Below are 18,281 nucleotides of genomic sequence, written 5' to 3'. Positions count from 1 at the left end.
TGGAGAAAATAAAACTGTGAAAACAGTAAGTAGAAAAGCCAAGCTAGCCAAGAACACGTGTATTAACTAGCTCATGACTTCATTTACAACTTGTTGATTCAGCTAGATGAAAACCTCTCACTGTGCAATACTCATTGTTACAGTAAGCAGCAGCTCACATACTGCCTTGCAGCAATCTCTAGCTGTGCACCACCAAGGTGCTTCCCAGTTTCTCTCACCCTGTATTACCTCTTTGCCACTCAAGTGTCTGAGTTTTATCAACACACTGCATACAAGGGAGGCTTCTGGAACATGATCAAAGTTGCAACTCATCCTCTTTATGAAACATTCTAGTGCTCATTTGCATGATTACAGATCCCTTGTGTCCACTTCACATAATTACTCACAAGTTTCTTGCAGGTTTAGTCTAAAAATGAGAACTTCGCACATGAAAGAATTTGTAACATTCCTTAATAAACCCACACCATATCTTGGAGTGCCAGAAAGTAATAGCACAATTGCTTGGATTCTATCAGGAAATTAATTTGGGGGGCCCCTAACTTCCCACTTGGCTATATTCTATGAGGGCAAAAGGCCCATCTTACAATGACTTGCAAAGCAACTTGTTGTGAAGTAGCAAGTTGTGAGCCACAGAATACCATCGAAACTCCTGTCTCTCCTGATTCAATGAAGGATCAGTGCACTACTGAGTTAGTCATTTCAGCCTAATGCTTCACTGCCCTCATTTTAGTTTATTCAGACAACTATCTGGCCACAACATGAAAATAACACAGCACAGACTTCTGAAAGACTGCATTTGATATGGCAGAAGTATTATAACTACAATTGGCACTTTTATTTTCAATATGTCTACTTCTCGGGATAATCAATCCCCACACTGGTTACACAACAGTTTACACAGATTTAATAAACTATGTCTAAATCATAGACATACGTTTCAAGACTGAAGGATTTCTAAAACATACACTTTAGAGCTCTTGACAGTTAAAGACATGATGCAGAAGTTACCAAGAAGATTCTATGGCCTCTTCACTAGAGGCTGGCTAGCTCAAGGCCAGAAGGAACCCTAACAGCCACTTCCTTTTAAGTCACTTAAAAGGAGAGACAATAAGCTCTTGTACACACCTAATGCATATTATGCATCCCTTGAAGGATAACTCAGCCAAATGGGGTCTTCTGAATTGATTGGGACAGCTAAGCCATCCTTCTGAGTGAGACTTACTCTTCATCTGCCATTACAAAAGGCAGTGTCACACAGAACCTCTGCCACCATGCAGAATGATCTCTTCTGCATGAGATGTGGCTCCAACACATGGCTCATGCAAAATTCACTCCACTGAAATAAACCTAGAAGCCAAGCCATTCAGAGAGCACCTAATGCCAAAATCCCAAGTCCCAAGCAGCTACCAAGGCACCAGTACTACCAGCACAAAGGGTAGCTTTCATCTAGCCTGTCTCACCACTGCTAACTGAATACCTGTTCAAGGCAGCGTAAGTACAGTAGGCTTTAAGATGTACTGCATTTTTGAGGAGTGATGTTTTTGCATGGTGATGCCAAGGCACACCTCTTCCTCACCCTCCCACTCAGCCAGAGCTGCCTTAACCAGTGTTAGTTCAAAGTACGGAGTTTCTTGGAATGAATAATGTGGCAAATATTTTGCCCTTCAGAAAACACTGAAAAAATTAGTTCTAATTTGAGAAAGCACATGTCCAAATGTACTTGTACACAAGGAAATTAGTATTTACCCAGTCACAACACAGTGCAACTACAAATAGAGATCAGAAATCCTGTTATCAACATCTGCACATCTCAGTGAAAATAATACCAACAAAAGAATTCACTCATTACTTGGGTACTGCCATCAGTTTCAACAGCTGTTTCTTGAACTTTGAAATGCGTAACAGATTGGGCACTATGTATAAATAAATCCAAGAACCGAGTTTCTTACAGAGATCTGCAGCATTGTCTGACCAAATAAAATGGACTTTTGATTCTAGTTCTGTCATATGAATCATAGGCTGTTTCTATAACACAGCGTTATCTAATGATCAGAATTCTGGGACTAATTACAACCATGGAGAACTTGAATACGGGAAAAGGACACAGAAGTGGAAATGTAAAAATAAACAGTCAAAATGTATTCTAAATTATGAACACAAATTGCCATGTTGTCATGAGACTGGTATTCAGTCCATTGAACCTCAAAATTTAAAGTGTCTCCTTTCAAGCAAGCTGCTATTGCCTTTTCTTTTTTTTTTTTTTAAAAAAAAAAAGTGATGTAGGTTGCCAAAAAGATAACAAGTTTATCTGAAGAAAGGACTCATATGCTGAGGACACTGCTTAGTAAAAGCCTACAACACTAAGCAGTATAGGAATAAGCCTCTGGAGTTGGGAAGCAAAAAAAGGGCACACTGCGTTTTGAGCACAGCATAGTGCCCACCCTCTTCTGTGTCTACCAACTGCAGCATACAGTCCATTTTCTCCAAGAAGAGAATATGAAGACCTAGCAAGTAATTTTTTTTAAAGAAATAAAGACCAAGTCCATGTCATAAAACTGCGTTTGGTTAAAAATAGCTACAGTTCAAAATAGCGACGCTCAGAAAATAGTCCTACTACTCATTTATCTAAATGCTGCTGGCAGGAGGGAGACAGAAGACAAGGGACCGCAAACCCAGAGATGCTAAATCTGAGTACCAGCCCATCTTTGTATGCATTAACTGTATTTACACACTTAGTCACACATCCTCACAATTTTGGGAAGTTTGTTTCTTCTTACACTGAAGCTTCACGTGGCCCTTCATATTGTGTTTGTATCAGAGTACTGTATCTTTCTTTCCTCTTAACAGAAACAGCACCACAGAAAAGCAATCCAATAAAAGAGCTTCTAATTAATAAACAAGAGCTTAAAGAAAAGTGAGCAGACCAACACAGGGAGCAATCCACAAACACATGATGGCAGAAAGTTCAGAAGTTTTCTCCTCCCTCAAGTCCCTTTATAAAGGCAGCAATCATAACAAGCAGTTCACACCTAGCAAGTTATGTGACAAAGCAACTCAAGTATTAACCACACATGTCAGGAAACTGTGATTACAAGCAGGGTTGTGAAAAATGACACACCTTCCACCTATTCCAAGTATTTAAATAGTACCCTTACTTTTCCTCAGCAATTTCTTTTTTGGTAATGACAAAGAAGAATATAGTTTAAGATAGGAAACTGCTCTTATTTTTATTCTTAGGTACAAACCCACTACGTATTTAGTACAGTTTTGTGTCTCTAGCATGACAGTGACTTAAATTCCAAGTCTGAGTACGATTACAGGTTAAGCTGGTGACTTTCCTCTTCCCATCTAGCTCAGAGTACTTACCAGTTAGGACAAATAGGACTGCTTTGCCCTTCATTGGAGGAAATTAGGTGGTTTTAACTGTTTCCACCTTCTTCATTAAAAGAATGAAAAACAGTGACTGTCTTCTCAGAGCTACTCTATAGCGCAGAAGAAAGCACTAAAGTCTAGCAGTAGCAGAGTGTGCTAGTCTACCCTACATAGAGGTTTGAGATAAAAGCCATTTTAGTTAGTACAGATCTTTCCCAAAGGAGAGGCAACTTTAAATTTACACAAAATTATTTTAATGAAGTCTTAATGAAACCGCATCATACCTATAGCAGTTGTGGACCAAAAAACTTGGTTTGCTTTCTAAGCTTCTTTCCCACAGATCTTTCAACCTGGTTACAGCCAGCCTATCAACTGTCAGAATGACATCTAGTAATAAAACACACTGCCACAACTTCATCATGTGCTACTCTTCAGTCAGACTGTCTGAATGGGTTACCAAAAAAATTAGTATTTAATATAGAATGACTTGGAGTATTTGGAAAAGTGTCCTGGTACAGTAGTGGTTATGGACAGGATACTCCTGAACACTTCAGAAGAACTACAGAATGCACTTTCATTCATAGGTCACATTTGCAAATAAGGCTTATAATTCAGGATTTTTCAATACTGGTCAACTATTGCTAGCACGTGCACCTGAATTTGGGTTGTAATGCCATTTTAACCATTTCTTGCCTGTTTTCACAGGCAAGTACATACCCAGTAGATATGGAAAACAAACAAACAAAATTATCAAGTACTTCTTTTCATCCCAAGCAGCTCTACTAATTTTAAATTAAGTTTTCAATAAATTATCTGGCAAGTATTCTGTAAGTTGTACCACAAGTACTTCCATCTGTGTGCAATCAATCAAGTTTTAATCTTGAGGTGATCCTGTGACCATCAAGAATGAGTTTACACACACAGAACAAAAACTTTTCAGCCAGAGATATTCCCAAATTGTTGCTTAAGTTTTTTAATGTTTGTCTTTTTAAGCACACTTGACAAACCTAGAAAAGTTTTCAGAAGTGAAGAACAGTTTTAACGGCGATTCTAGAAGGCAATTCATATGCAGAAAAACAGTATTATGAAATAAAACAACATAACACAAGCTTTGTACACAAAAGCTGAAGTGCACGTTGAAGACTACTGCAGGCCATTCATGCCTGCCAAAAGAGTAACCACAGTACCATTTGACAGATAAAAGTTCGTAAACAAAACTACTTTGCCATTTTTCCTATATGAAATCGATCTGTTTACATTCACTGATTCTAACTATAAATTTATCTCAGCTGTTTGCATTGCTTTATGCATATTTTGTTAAATTTCATGCAGTTGAACTTGCGGTTGAGCACTTATCGGGACTGATTATTTTCTTTCACTAAAGCAGATAAGGGCTGTTTCATGAAAAGATATGAAAGGGAAAAGCTGTATCAAAGGACAAATTGCATGCTAGAGGCTTTTATTGTATTCCCAGTACTGCTAACTGGAATGTGAATCACACTAACATACATCACTTCACTCGATCAAAACAATTGGCTTTTCAAACTTCTAAGTTAAATGGATGGAAGAAAACGAGTGCATTTAAACAGAAAAGATATTCCTAGCAACCCTCAGCTCTGAGCAAATTTTCAACTTTGGACCCTTAGTTCCAGGACAAGATTCACTATATCAAGATTGGTAGAGTTCATTGGTTTTTATGGCTCTCTAATCAAATCATTCCTTGAGCATATGCCCAAGATAGATGTACCCAATTTCCTAAGCTGCTAGAAGCACTTCTATGATATGGTATCTTACACTGCCTATATTAGAAATTCAGTGATTGTTTGATATTGCAAAGCTGCCACAGCATTTGCTGATACTGTGTTTCCTGTCAGTGAAACAGGGTCTTTCTTCCTAGAAAGAACAGATTAGCATGTTGAAACATATCCATGGGACCTTGTTATTTAAATTATACACTGGCAGTTAATTTCCCCCATATCTTCAAATATCAAAACATATCTTAAAAGGAGCTTAAATTCTTAAACTTGTGGAAAAGTACTTTGTTTTCCTTATTAATCCAATTCATATCTTTTGATATGTCATTTTAATTAAAGTTATACTGTAAACTGATGCAATTAAATCTATATAAAACTGCATGTGAATTGACTTAGCCCGGCGTCACACTGACACAGCTTAAAACAAAAAAAAACACCAAGGAACTGAAACAAATTAACTTTATTTGGAAAGTACTAGCAAAGTTTTGTCACTGAAAAGTGTCTGAAAAATCTTTTAAAACAAGCAACCTGTTTGATGATTTAGAAGTCCTTCTTGGTCAGCAACTACCAGTTGGAGTAGTAGAAGTAGACACTCAATATTGTGAAAGCAAAATGTGTAAGAACTACTGAGTGATTGTACACCGACACAAAGTCAGAATCCGCTGGTTTGGTACTAAAGTAGCATCCAGGTGAAAAATACTTTGGTAACAATACCTACCCTCTCTGTAGATATTGGTATATCTCAACGTACTGAAGTGAGGACAGGGTTATCAAATGACTATAAAGAGGAGCTGTGTTACAGCTGGAAATTACCCACTGACATCTTGATACTCTAGTGCACAACTGTTAGTTCTGTATTAGAAACTGATCTAATAAATTAATTCCTAAAAGGTACTTGTGTGCATAGAAGTGCATGAGAAAGCCAGCTGTACTTATATACCACCATGGTCCTGTGTCACATTCACCAACAACAAACAAGTACTCCCACAAACATCTGGAAAGGGCATAGAACTGCAACACCAGCTTTTTGCACTAAAAGTACACTAATATCGCAGTGTGAGTAGAGCGGAGCCAGAACAAAGCCGCACGTGTTTTTAATGGCAGTATATAATTTCCAGACAATAGCCATTTGATAGATTAAAAAAAGAAAAGTCACATGGCAACACTCTAGTCAGTCAGGATTAAAAACCTGGACATGCATGCTACTTCAAAAAACCACAGTCCTCTTAACTACTTAACTAAAGGGCGTTTCCTTTAGCTGACTGCAGTACAGCTTTATCCCCAAAGCCATCTACAAGGAAGAAACATTGCAGAGTGGGATAATTATATGCTAGCCATTTCTCTTCAAGCTAGGCGCTACTCAAGCAGACTGTCGTTGGCCATCAACCTCAACAGTCTGGATCCAATCCCTAATTAACCCCATGTGCAGTCACTAGATGAATCACATACCCACCTGGAGAGCAGGTCCCAGAACATCAATCCTTTCATCACCTAAAACCAGACATCTAGCATTTCAGAGCTAGACTTGCAGGCCAAGGTTCAAACCTCAGCTCCCTGAGGTTTTTTGTCCATTTATCTGCAACACAAGGACTTCCTACCTGCTCTAACCCACTCACAGAATATATATGGTTCATACAGTTGTAAACTGAAGAGCCATACTCATGCAGCAGTAAAAGCTAACCTTCTGGTGCTGTGGTCAGTCCAAACTGGCAACATTTTCCCTAGTCTCCTGTTTAATGCCAATGATATAAGTTACAATACTTCTTGTCTGCACAGCATTTCACAGCAGCTTTCCGATTAGTCAGACACAAGCCAAAGTCACTGTGCTATTCTCTCAGGGCATCAATCGTGTTTCCAAACACCAAGTTTGTTCTATTTACAATATCAAGGTTAAATAACAAAGTTCAGTAGAAGACTCTAGACAGGATTTCTTTACTGCTAACATAAACAGTCCCTTAAGCAGAACAGTAATGAATATATTATTGTGCTATCTGTCATAATGAACGTATTATCATGCTATTACCAAATTCTTAAAATTCCTGTAGTAAGTAAAACAGTCTTTACTACAGCAGCGTTTTCTCTTGAATACATGTACACTTACCCACATAATGCATATTAAGGGCCAAGTACTTGTACTGGAAGAGAGGGTTGTTGTGCAGGCTACTTCTTTGGATCTGCTGGAAGAATGAGCTGACATCCCATCTGTACAAGACATCCAACAGCATGATGCTTGGGACCCTTAGGGCCACATTTAATACTGCCTCCAGCTTCTCCTTTGCAGCCATTCTCTTCCCTTTCTGTGAACTGGCAGCAAACTGTAAGTAGCGAAAGACAGAGAAGAGCAATCAGATCAATCTCACTGTACAAACAGCTATTAGGCTCTGTGAACATATGAATGGGGCTTCCTGTATGGCCACAAATGACTGAATGAATCAACTGAATTAAATTCAAATCGAGACAGGACAGCTTCCATTTTTGCTATATAAAGGTCAATTTGCTAGCAATTTTTCCACAGTGATACTGTAAAATGGGGGTGGGGTGGTTAATGACACAAAAATTGTCAAAGGTTGTGCACTGAGTAAACCTTCATTTTTACATGCACTAATTCAGCATCCAAAACCACAGCTGAAAGACCCAACATACTAGGTACTACCTAAACATTAACACGATAAGCTTTAGAAGGCAAACACCAACAAAATTCAGAGATTACTTCCACTTCGCTTAATACTATTTCTATGCTTCTCAAATGACATAACTACCAACTAAAGAGTTCTTAAAACATTTTAGATTCAATTCTTCAGTGCAAATTTAAATAACGTTTTCCAGTAGCTAAGGTTTAAAAAAATAATTTACAGCATTCGGTAACCTCTACAAATTTATATATTTATGGAATTTGAGGGCTATGTGTTTTCAAGATTAGGACTAATAATGCAATTATTCTATTCATTTTAAGGTAATTCACCGCAAGGAATCATACAAACAAAAGACCGTATCTTCACTCCAGAGTATTAGAAGGTAATTTAATTTTGGAGCTTGCCATCAGAGATGATGGATGGTGTAAGACAATGAAGAGTGCTTTTGGTTTTTTTAAAGAGAAAAAAAAAATGCTGGTCCACCACAGCATCTCAAACAAGATTGAGTCACCAACAGGACCATTTCAAAGAGCGTAAGGATCAGTTTCCACATCCTGTCAGAGCACTGCCTTCAGCTGACACTGACAGCCCTAAAGGAAATGTGCTGCTTTAACCACGTGCCACCTGCCCATCCTAGGAACAGAATCCACTCCAGGCTGTTATCTGTTAAGCATCAACTATACACACTGTGTTAGGGAAGTGCAGCTGAAGCATTTAAGGCCAAGGTAGGAATGATCCAGCAAGCTTTTATCCACAAGCAGCCATTCAAACAAATAAAACCAATCACCTACAGCACAATCTGTTCCCAGATGAGGTCAGATTTAAGAAAAGGCTACCAATCCCAATTATTAGGGGGACAATTGGAAATAACTGCATCCCGACCAAAGAAACAAGAAAAATCTGCACTTGGAACTGCACTTTTTAAACAGGACTTCATTCATACTGTCCTTGTGTTAAGTTTTGAAAGTTTTTGCAGTTGTGCAAGTTTTATACTACCAAGCCAAGATAGAAACACAGCATGAAATGAAACATCCTAGCATATAAAAAGCTACGAAATCTTCACTCCTGTATGGACACGCAGACATACACAATCCTCATATGAAGTTTTATTTCTGTTGCTATGGCCAAGATGCTACCACAGTACATGCTGTTCCTACACACACCCAAAGCCAAACTGACACTTGTCAAGGCACGATGACATAAAATTAATTCAGCTCAAGAAGTCACAACAGATCAAAATTGAAATTTGGCTCAGTAAACCACAGGGCACGGGCTTGCTGCTTGTCACTGTCTAGCCCACAGTCTAACTTTTCAAGTTATGTAAATGCAGGCACTTTCTACAGAGCTCTTGCAACAGCTCTACAAACCCCAAAGACAGCACATCCTTCCCCTTGCACAGGAAGCGCCTCCCCACTAGGTCAGGCATCCCACACAATACCAGCATTTCACAATGCTTCCCAAAAAGGTCAGCCAGAAGACTACAAATATTTAGCATGAACAATAAAAAGTATTGCCCAGACAGCTACTATGGAACACTGGCATTCAACACGTAGTGTGAATAAAAGATGGAATTTAAACATATGGTATCATATGAACAAAAGCTGGGAGTTACAGAGATTGTATACAGTTCTGCCAGGCTGCGAAATAGTGAAATACAGGCCCATGCTTGGTATACAGCTTAAATAATTCATTTCAAAACATTTTAAATGTCCTGGAATTTTCAAAAATCTTTGGGTTTGCCAAGTTCACAAAATCAATTAAAACACTGAAATTAAGCCGCCTGCTGTTTTTTTGCTAGGTTACTTTTCCAGGCAGATCAGGACTTAGGGGTGGGCGGAAACCGACTTACAGGATTTCACTTTGTCATAAAAATATCTCTGTAAAGTGACAACAAGCACCTGATTTAAAATGAGATGCTCATAACTGTTAAACCTTTTCCAGTCATTAACAACAACTAAACAGTAGGACAAGAAGGAAATTTTCACTTGAGCTTTCACTTTCCTTAATTACTCCAAATTCAGTATTAGAAGTCTGTGGAATTCTGCAAGTTACCAGAGGTTCAGCACATCCAAATAAAGCTGAAAAAGTCTTCCTCCCCAACTCATACAGGAATACTGGAGAGTGTAACAGAACTGAGGAGTGCAGCATTATATTATCTAAGAAAACAATCTAAATTCTAAACCCTGTTAAAACAAAAGCAAAACAAACTTTGAAAACCACATTATATCGCAATGGATAGGCTATGAGAAGCAGCAACTGCAACTCTGCAGCATATTCTGTCACTGACTGACAAAGCATCCAATACTAATAAGAAACCCTTTAAAATTAACTCCACTAGAAATGCGGATGTGTTAAATAAAGCCTCGGTTGTAATTGCTGCCAAGTTCCAACAGAATGTAATACAGGCAAGCAAAGTCCATTGCTCTAAGCTCATTATGCTGTAAAGAGCTCTCACAATACATTATTCTGATTGGTGTAAAAACAAACAAAAACAAAAAAAACCCACAACATTAAATGTCTAAAACCTTTAAATAAATGATGATGACAATAGGTCAAAGTTGTACACAGCCAAAAAATGGACTTCAAGAACAGGACTGGGAAGGCACTCGTATGTGTTTCGAAAATTTTTCCCCATGAATTCAAACATCTCCCTGTTCCAAATCAGGATAGGAAAAAGAACAATCTTAAAAAGAACTTCAGACTTCAGATCCTAAGTGAGTGCAACCACAGCTACATTTTAAAAATTTCCCATCACAACCGATTGCTCATGGAAACATTTTTGTTTTCTAACACAGTACTATTCAAAATTCCCTCCCTCACCTGACATACCCATTTTGTCAAAAGCGTATTCCTGGTTAGCCTTAAAGAAAACAGTAGAATTAGGAAGGAAAAAGAATAAAAATGTCACAAGTCTGTCCCAGCTCATTCCACGAGCAGAACAGATCAGCAGTAACACAACACCACAACCACCCTCAAAGGTAACACACATTTTCCCTTTAGTAAGTTTTGTTTCTGAAGTTCTGTCATCACATAAAATTTTACCATTTCAGCTGAAGCTGTGAATTATGCCACTTAAACCAGTGTAACCGTTGTTTATGCACCAACATAAATATACATCTGCCACATCACAGGCAGAAAATGCTCACTGTTAAAGCAGTACAGGAGGCCGCAGAAATCTGCATCCATTTATCCAAGTAGGTACATAATTACATTAACAGAGTAGAGTTTCTACATTTAGAAAAGCATTAATTATAAAGTTACTTAACAGTTACAGAAATATGCTGGGATGTGTGCAAATTTAAGAGTTATTCTCATACTAGTGCCACCAAAAATCACCACAGAAAGATACCGTAATTCCAGTTGGGATCAGAATTTCAGAACTAGACTTAATCCTGCAACATTCAGCTTCACATCTGTGAACAAGATGCTTACTCTCCTACAGGACTACAACCCAAAACACTTAGCAAGACTGACTAGAGACCAAAAGAGACAATCTCAACTTCTGCTCATCACATCTATGAAATTCTAGGTACTTTGGATACATCTTTTAACAAGCAGACATTGTTCTGTAGTCTAGTTCCCACCTTAAATTATTTTTCAGTGATACATTCTGAACATTCTGAAACTAAAAACATCACCAGGAAAGGCTTTTATTTTTCTATAGGGTAAACTTTGCTAGATAAACTGGGGGGGGGGGGGGGGGGGGGGAGCCCAAAACAATATACACAACTCCTATCTGTAACTATAGAAAAGTTCAGTATCACAGTTCAAAACCTGCATTCGTGCACTCCCTAGAACCCTTCCTTCTAATATGCCTGTCCTGTTCTTGGGAGCAAAAAGAAAGGAATTTGAAATACAGAAGAAACCCATTCTTCCGAAACTTAAGATTTTATATCATTAGTTTGTGAGGGAGAAAACAAAGAGAAGGAAAGGGAAGGAAGAGGATGAAAAGGTTTATCAGAGGTGCATTTAGAAAAGAACTTCCCTGTATGAGTCTGTGGGAAAAACAAAACACCCAGAAAAACCACCTAGAACTCCAGAGAATGACTCACCGATCCATCAAAACAGCTCTTTCCCATGCAGTCAGCAGCAAGGAAAGCAAAAGATGTCTTGCTCCCATACAATTTAAATTGGCTAATAAGGACAGCACTCAAAAATTTCTGCTGAGAAGGCCAAATACAGTAAGCATACCAAGTGTACTTATAAAGCAGTGAAACATTGCAGCTGTGTACGGTAAACACTATCATTAAGATCTGGTCAGCATTTCCAGTAATACTCAGTTTTTGTAGTTCACTAGACTGAGTAGTTCAGTAATTTCAAGTAATAATCAAACAGTATTTAGCCTTCAATTTAAAAGTCTAACGAGAGTTGGTAAGCAAACTGACATTCGATCTTGCTATGTAAGAAGTTAACAAGAATAAATGAAACTTTTCTCCCATCTGGTCTAACAGTATGTATTGCTATAGAGCTGTTGCAGAGAACTGTTATTTCTACCTAGAAAATAAATTCATTCCTAAATTACTACCCACCCAAGACTCTGAGTTATGAATTAAGGCACAGCGAAGGTTAATCACTTCAAACAAATGCCTAACATACTTTGCAAAAAACAAGTTTTACTGCAAAACAAATTAGGTCAACCTCTTAACCGTTCATAGGGACTTAAGTGAACATGCATTCACATTAAAGGCATATTAAAAATTGACAAAAACTAGAGACAGTTCAGAAGGGGAAAAAATCTACATTTCCAACTGTCATTAGTTTAGCAAGTTTTATATGAAGGAAAAGAAAATCAGTTAAAGAAATGAGGATACGTATTGCAGAGCTGTGAAGTTAAAGTTTTCTTTAAAGATTTATTTCTGGAGCACATTGGTAATACTATGAGCAGCTCTAGTATGCTCTCAATTATACAGCAAGTGTATTATTTATAGGCAGCTTGTAAAACATCCTAGGCCTTTTATTCTTCAAAATGAGCAGGCAAGACCAGGGAACTGAACGAGGGACTAACACAGGTTAACAAAGGCTAACAAATCCACCAGGTATGCAGCAATATTCTTCCTGTGGATTCCTACAGAAGGGCGCTCTGCCTGCATTCAATCAGTTCAAATCTGGTCACACTAAGAGGGGCCACTTGTTTTTTAGATCACAGATTTGCTGAGTTCAGTTAGGCACCTGAAAGACAAGAATCTAATTAATTAAAATAAAAATATAAATAATAATATTTTAAAGTAAAATCTTCAGGGAAAAAACCCAAACTGAATCAACAAAATGAACTGCTCTAAGGTCCTTTTTGACTCTACTGTTTCTTGCCAGTCCAAGGTTTGTTTTATTAACTAGTTATTCAGCTTTTTTTTTTTTTTTTGCCATCACAGCCATGTTTGGAAGCCTACACCTACAAGCCTGCCTAACCACATTTGTATCAGCACATTCTGAGAAAATCTGGGCAGCAATCCCAAAGTGCCTCTGCAGAGGATAGAATACCCAGAGGACCTGCACGCAGTGCATTAATGACAGCCCGAGATGATGCAGTCTGTGACAACCCACCTCAGAGAGCTGCATCACAGGAAGATCAGCCACGCAAATAAAGCTAGTATACCCCATCAACTTCACAAAAAAACCTGCAAACCAAATGTGTTACCAGGATGAAATATATTTCATCCTCCACAGTTGCTCATTTAGTTTTTAGCCATTTCAGATAAAGACACAGCCAACGCTTGGAACCTGCAATGCCAGTAACTAGTTACCTGACTGGTAAGAAGTTAAAATATGACTTTCAGGACTTCTCTAGGTCAATACTGATAAGGTTTCTATTGTTGCTGCCTTAGCTATTTGAGTCACGTAAATAAAGAGCATCAGCTTTCAGGCCTGTGAAATAGGCAGCTTAGCTTCCTGCAGTACCAGACTCACACAACAGAAAGATCAAACAAATTGTGAAAATGCTTAGAAAATTCCCTTTTAAAACCCATTCAAACTCAAGACATGCAACTAAAAATTTTTTCCAGAAAAACTCCGTAAGTTGAAGTACCCACTTCTGAATGTTCCTTTCAAGCACTGAACTAATAAAGCAGCAGGGCTTCTCTAAAATGAAAGGAAATGTTATAAAAGTAAAGGCAGGGAAAAATGGCAAAAAGTCTGAATCATATTGAAATCACTAGACATGAACATGCACTTAAAAAGCAAAATGATGGTGAACTGTCCACTCTATGACCACATGAAACATTACTCTCTGAATCCATTTTTAGCTCCAAATGTAAGTCACCACACAAATTACAAAGAATTTCACAGTACTGAAAGAGAGGCTATCTGCATGACCTCGAAGAGGAAACAAACTCAAGTTTAGCAAACAGCTTAGAGGATGTTTTTGCGAGTGCAACATGAAACACTAAGCAGGCTTATACAGTTTTCCACAACACACCCATTCGTTCACATTTTATTGCCATGATGTGCCTTTCTGCATCTGCACCATGGACTCCAGCTGCTGAACCAGAGTGAGAGACTAATCTCTTTCCATCATATCCAAAGGAAGGAATTCCCCCACTACTGCTCGCAACCTATGTTGCTCAGTTTGTACGTCCATCAGAATTACGTTGCTGTAACATCAGTAGCTTCTTACTGGACTCGACATAAACAAGGGGAATCCTGTGTGGACAAGCAGCTGCTTTACATTGCTCTCTAAGATTTTTGACATAATGGTGGTCAAAGGCAACTATTTCCTAATGCTATTCAATTTAGGTGTTAATTAAATCCTATCACATCAATCCTATGACATTATGGCTCAAAAAAAGAGCAGCTGATTATCATAGTTAGTAAAACTAACAGAAACAAAAAGATACAGTTTCTCATGCACAGGCAGCTTGTTATTTAAGGTAACTGGCAAAAATAAGCCAAGGTTACAGATAAACCAAAGTTACAGGGTGCAATAGCTTAATGGCTCTTACTTTAAAAAAATATTTTTTCCAACATTTAAATCTATCTCCATTAACCTACAAAAGTGATCAAAGAGAGTAATTAAAAATTATTCCCTTCCTTCCCTCCCAAGTCTGATCTCTAAGGGCTTTTCTGTGTGTGTAACGCACCCCAACACAAATATAATTAAAAGTACCCAAGTCCCAAGCCCACAAAACAAGTTAACATAAACTCTTGTACTAAAAACTGCAGAAGAAACAAGTACGGCAACATCTACAGACTTAAAAAGTATTATGAATGAGATCAAAAATGGCTAATATTTATGAGTCAAAGACATTACAGAAAGCTCCTTTTTCATTAGTAAACGGAAGGCACTTTTTGCCTGTAATGTCTACCAATACTTACGTGCATTAAACAAAAAAAAATTTACCTTTATTTTTTACTTTATACCCCCAATCACATTCTTTACGCAGCAGGCCCCTCCTCTACACCCCCAAAAAGGTAGCACAACCAAAAAAAGAATCCCTCCAAGAGCGGCCATCTGCCACAAGTACACTTAGCGCACAGAACTACTCTCGGATCACAGAAAAAACTGCAAATTCTCATCACAAACCTTATTTTAAAAGGCTACAGAAGGTCTCCAAAAAAAACGACTGACAAAAATAGGAAAGAGAGAAAAAGCCCTGTTCTTCACTCTACGGAGAGGCTGCTTCTTACATAAGCATTACCATATGCTTTGGGGCCCGACTCCAGCAGGGAATGACCGGGCACCCCCCCTCCTCCCCCCGGCCCGAATCCCGGCCACGCCACCGCTGGGCTCCCCCAGGCAGGCGGGCAGCCCCCGGCCCCCGCCGGGCGCCTAGCGGGGTCTCCACGCCCGGCTCCCGCAGCCGGGAGGTACAGGCAGACCCCAGGGAGGGAGGGGGGCACCGCGACCTCCACGGCGAAGCCAGCACCTCGGTCGGGACTGCAACACCGAGCAGCTCAGCCCCGGGCTCCAGCCAGGCTCCACCGCCGGGCCGGGCACACGAACGCCTGCACACGAACGCCTGCATGAGGCGTGCGAAGTCCACAACCCCCCCGATCCCCCCGCACGCACACTCGCCAACCGGCGACCGATTGCCCGCCGGCCGCCGGCTACGCCGAAGTCCCGCATTCATCCCCGGCGCTGCAGAAAGTCCCTCGCATCCCGCCCCGGGCCCCGCGCCGCTCCGCCGCCTCTGAACTCCAGTAACCCCGGCACGGCTCGCCGCAAGCCAGCGCGGCGGGGGGAGGGGGGCGCTGCGCACAGGGAAGGTCGGGGCAGCCCCGCCACACACGGGCACAGACACGCGTGCGAGCGGCGGGGGGCGCGGAGGGGCGGCCCAGGCCGTGCGCCCCCGCGGGAAAGAGGGCGGGGGGGGCGCCTCAGGCCCCCGCGACGCGCTGAGGGGCGGGGGAGGGGCACTCGCGTGTCTGAGGCGGCGGGTGGGGAATCACCTGGGCCCGCGGGGTCGCCGCCTCCTCCTCCGCCTCCTCCTCCTCTTTGCTCCCGCTCCCCCGGCGCGCGGGGGGGCTCCGCGCTTCACAGCGACGGCGGCGGCTGGGTGCCCGGCGGCAGAGCGGCTCCTCGAGGCACCATGGCCGCGCCGCGCCGCCTCAGGGCGCCGGCTCCCCGCGGCCCCGCTGACGGGCGGCCATGGCCCCGCTGCCTGCGCGCGCGCGCCGCCCCGCTCCGCGCATGCGCCGGCCCCGCCCACCCACGGCCCCGCCCCGCCCACCCGCGGTGGGGCCGCGCAGCGCACGAGGGGCAGCGCCCCCGCGTAGCGGCTCCTACGCTCCCGCGCTGCGCTCCGCCGCGTTTGGGGGGGGGGGGGTGGTCCTGGGCAGGCGTGCAGACGGCGCGTTTGGAGGAGGAAGCACAGGGTCCGAGCGCAAAGCGCCTTCCCGGGAGCAGGAATTCGGCTGGGGAGGATGCGCGCCCTTTGCGCGCCGCGCATAGAGCGCCCTGCCGGCCCGCGGGGATCGGTGCGGAGCGCTGGCGCAGCTCGGCCGCAGCCGCTCCTCCTTCCTCGGCGCCACAGGCAGAGGTTTGGGTTTAAATTCCAGTGGAGAGCAGGGAGTTCGCTCCGGTTTGGTCCTGGGGCCGCCCGGGACGGGAGTGACTCGTCGGGCAGCTGCGAGTCTGACGGGTGAGTCACGGAAGCCGGTCAGCGACACCTGAGGTAGCGTCTGGGCAGATGTTTAAAAGGCAGCTCTGCTCTTTTAATCCTATTCTTTACTAGCCTTCTGGAACGGAAAATGCTATATTAATTTCAAATACTAACGCTGACTCTGTTTTCCAGTGGTGTACCACAGAATCTACAGTTACCTTTGTTGGGAGATCAACCAGAAAAACACCCGATTTCTTGTTCTTCCATGCTGCCATTTTTCAGCCGGTGACCTGTGGCAGGGCGGCTCCCTCACAGCAGAGCACCCTGTGCAGCAGAGCACCCTCATGCCTCAGAGCCCTTGCATGGAAAGTCTCGCTAATATTTACTCATTCTGAAGAGGTTGCACGGCCAGGCCCTAGCATGCAAGTGCCAAGGAAAAAATTGTGACCCAAGAGAAGTAATGTTTTTTACTTTAATATTTGGGAAACCACGTTGTCTGGGACAGGAAAAAAACTTTGCTGCAAAGAGGAATGAGGGAATACACTGAACTGGAAAATCCTGTAGTTCGCAAGGGCTGGGCTAGCCAACCTAATGATTGCTTTTTTCCTTCCATCTCTAATGAGAACTGGAGCATTCACAGATGCCGGTATTAACAATGTGTAGCCTCAACACAATGTCTTTAACTCTACGAAGCAGATAGTAAAATAAGGGGGTTGGGTGTCTGTCCGCATTCTGCTTTGCAAAATTACCCTTGTCATGAGTACCCAAAGGTTTTCAAAACGCAGAAGAAAAAGGTAGTTTGAACAAGTCTGTGTTAAATTTTATCAAAACCGTGGTAGGGCTCTGCACTGCTGTATACTCAGATGGTTGTATTTGGTGTTAACACTGAACCTGTCTTTTTCCCAAACTCTGGTCAGCCCAGAAGGCAGCAGAAAGGAGACCAAATGGCACAAGTGACGCAGGTCTCCCAGACAAAAGCCTTTGCTCAGGCACCATAAAGGAGCTCAGCTTATCAACAGAAATTTTCACAAGCTTCAGATTTTAATGCTATTTAAAAATAACAGGCTTTTTAATTGTAAAGCTTTTAGTTTAAAACTGTCGATTTGTGCTAGGATTCCTGAACTCAGAAATTCTTCTCCTTAGAACAAATAAATACATGCATGTTTGGCCAAACTAAGGACATGCAAGTTGGGCGTCAGTCTCTTCTCCCAAGTTACAAGTGACAGGGCAAAAGGACACGGCCTCACGTTGCGCCAGGGTGCTTTAGGTTGGATATTAGAAAAAAATTCTTCACTAAGATTTGTCAAGGAGTGGAACAGGCTGCCCAGGGAAGTGGTAGAGTCACCGTCCCTGGAGGTATTTAAAATACTTGTGGACATGACACTTAAGAGACATGGTTTAGTGGTGGACTTGGCAATGCTGGGTTAACGGTTGGACTCGATGATCTTTAAGGTCTTTTTCAACCTAAACAATTTATGTGATTATTA

The 18,281-nt window shown here is 41.6% G+C and overlaps 1 protein-coding gene across 3 annotated transcripts in view; it reads right to left on the bottom strand.

Annotated features, from left to right (window-relative positions):
* RNF145 (ring finger protein 145) overlaps positions 1 to 18,281 on the bottom strand; it is a 52,583-nt gene that overhangs the window by 28,904 nt on the left and 5,398 nt on the right. Inside the window, exons 1-2 of one of the 3 annotated variants that reach the window (XM_080398533.1) lie at positions 16,142 to 16,345; positions 7,228 to 7,441 (exon numbers count right to left, since the gene is read on the bottom strand). In XM_080398533.1, the coding sequence (XP_080254659.1) occupies positions 7,228 to 7,411 (184 nt within the window). In that variant the 5' untranslated portion in view covers positions 7,412 to 7,441; positions 16,142 to 16,345. Of the gene's footprint in view, positions 1 to 7,227; positions 7,442 to 15,761; positions 16,027 to 16,141; positions 16,346 to 18,281 lie in introns of those variants that run through there. The other 2 variants (XM_080398532.1, XM_080398534.1) reach the window with 2 other exon arrangements.

This window comes from Falco punctatus (genome assembly GCF_963210335.1).
Source record: "Falco punctatus genome assembly, chromosome: 8".
Classification (NCBI taxonomy): Eukaryota; Metazoa; Chordata; class Aves; order Falconiformes; family Falconidae; genus Falco; species Falco punctatus.
This window is presented reverse-complemented; position numbering and strand designations above follow the sequence as displayed.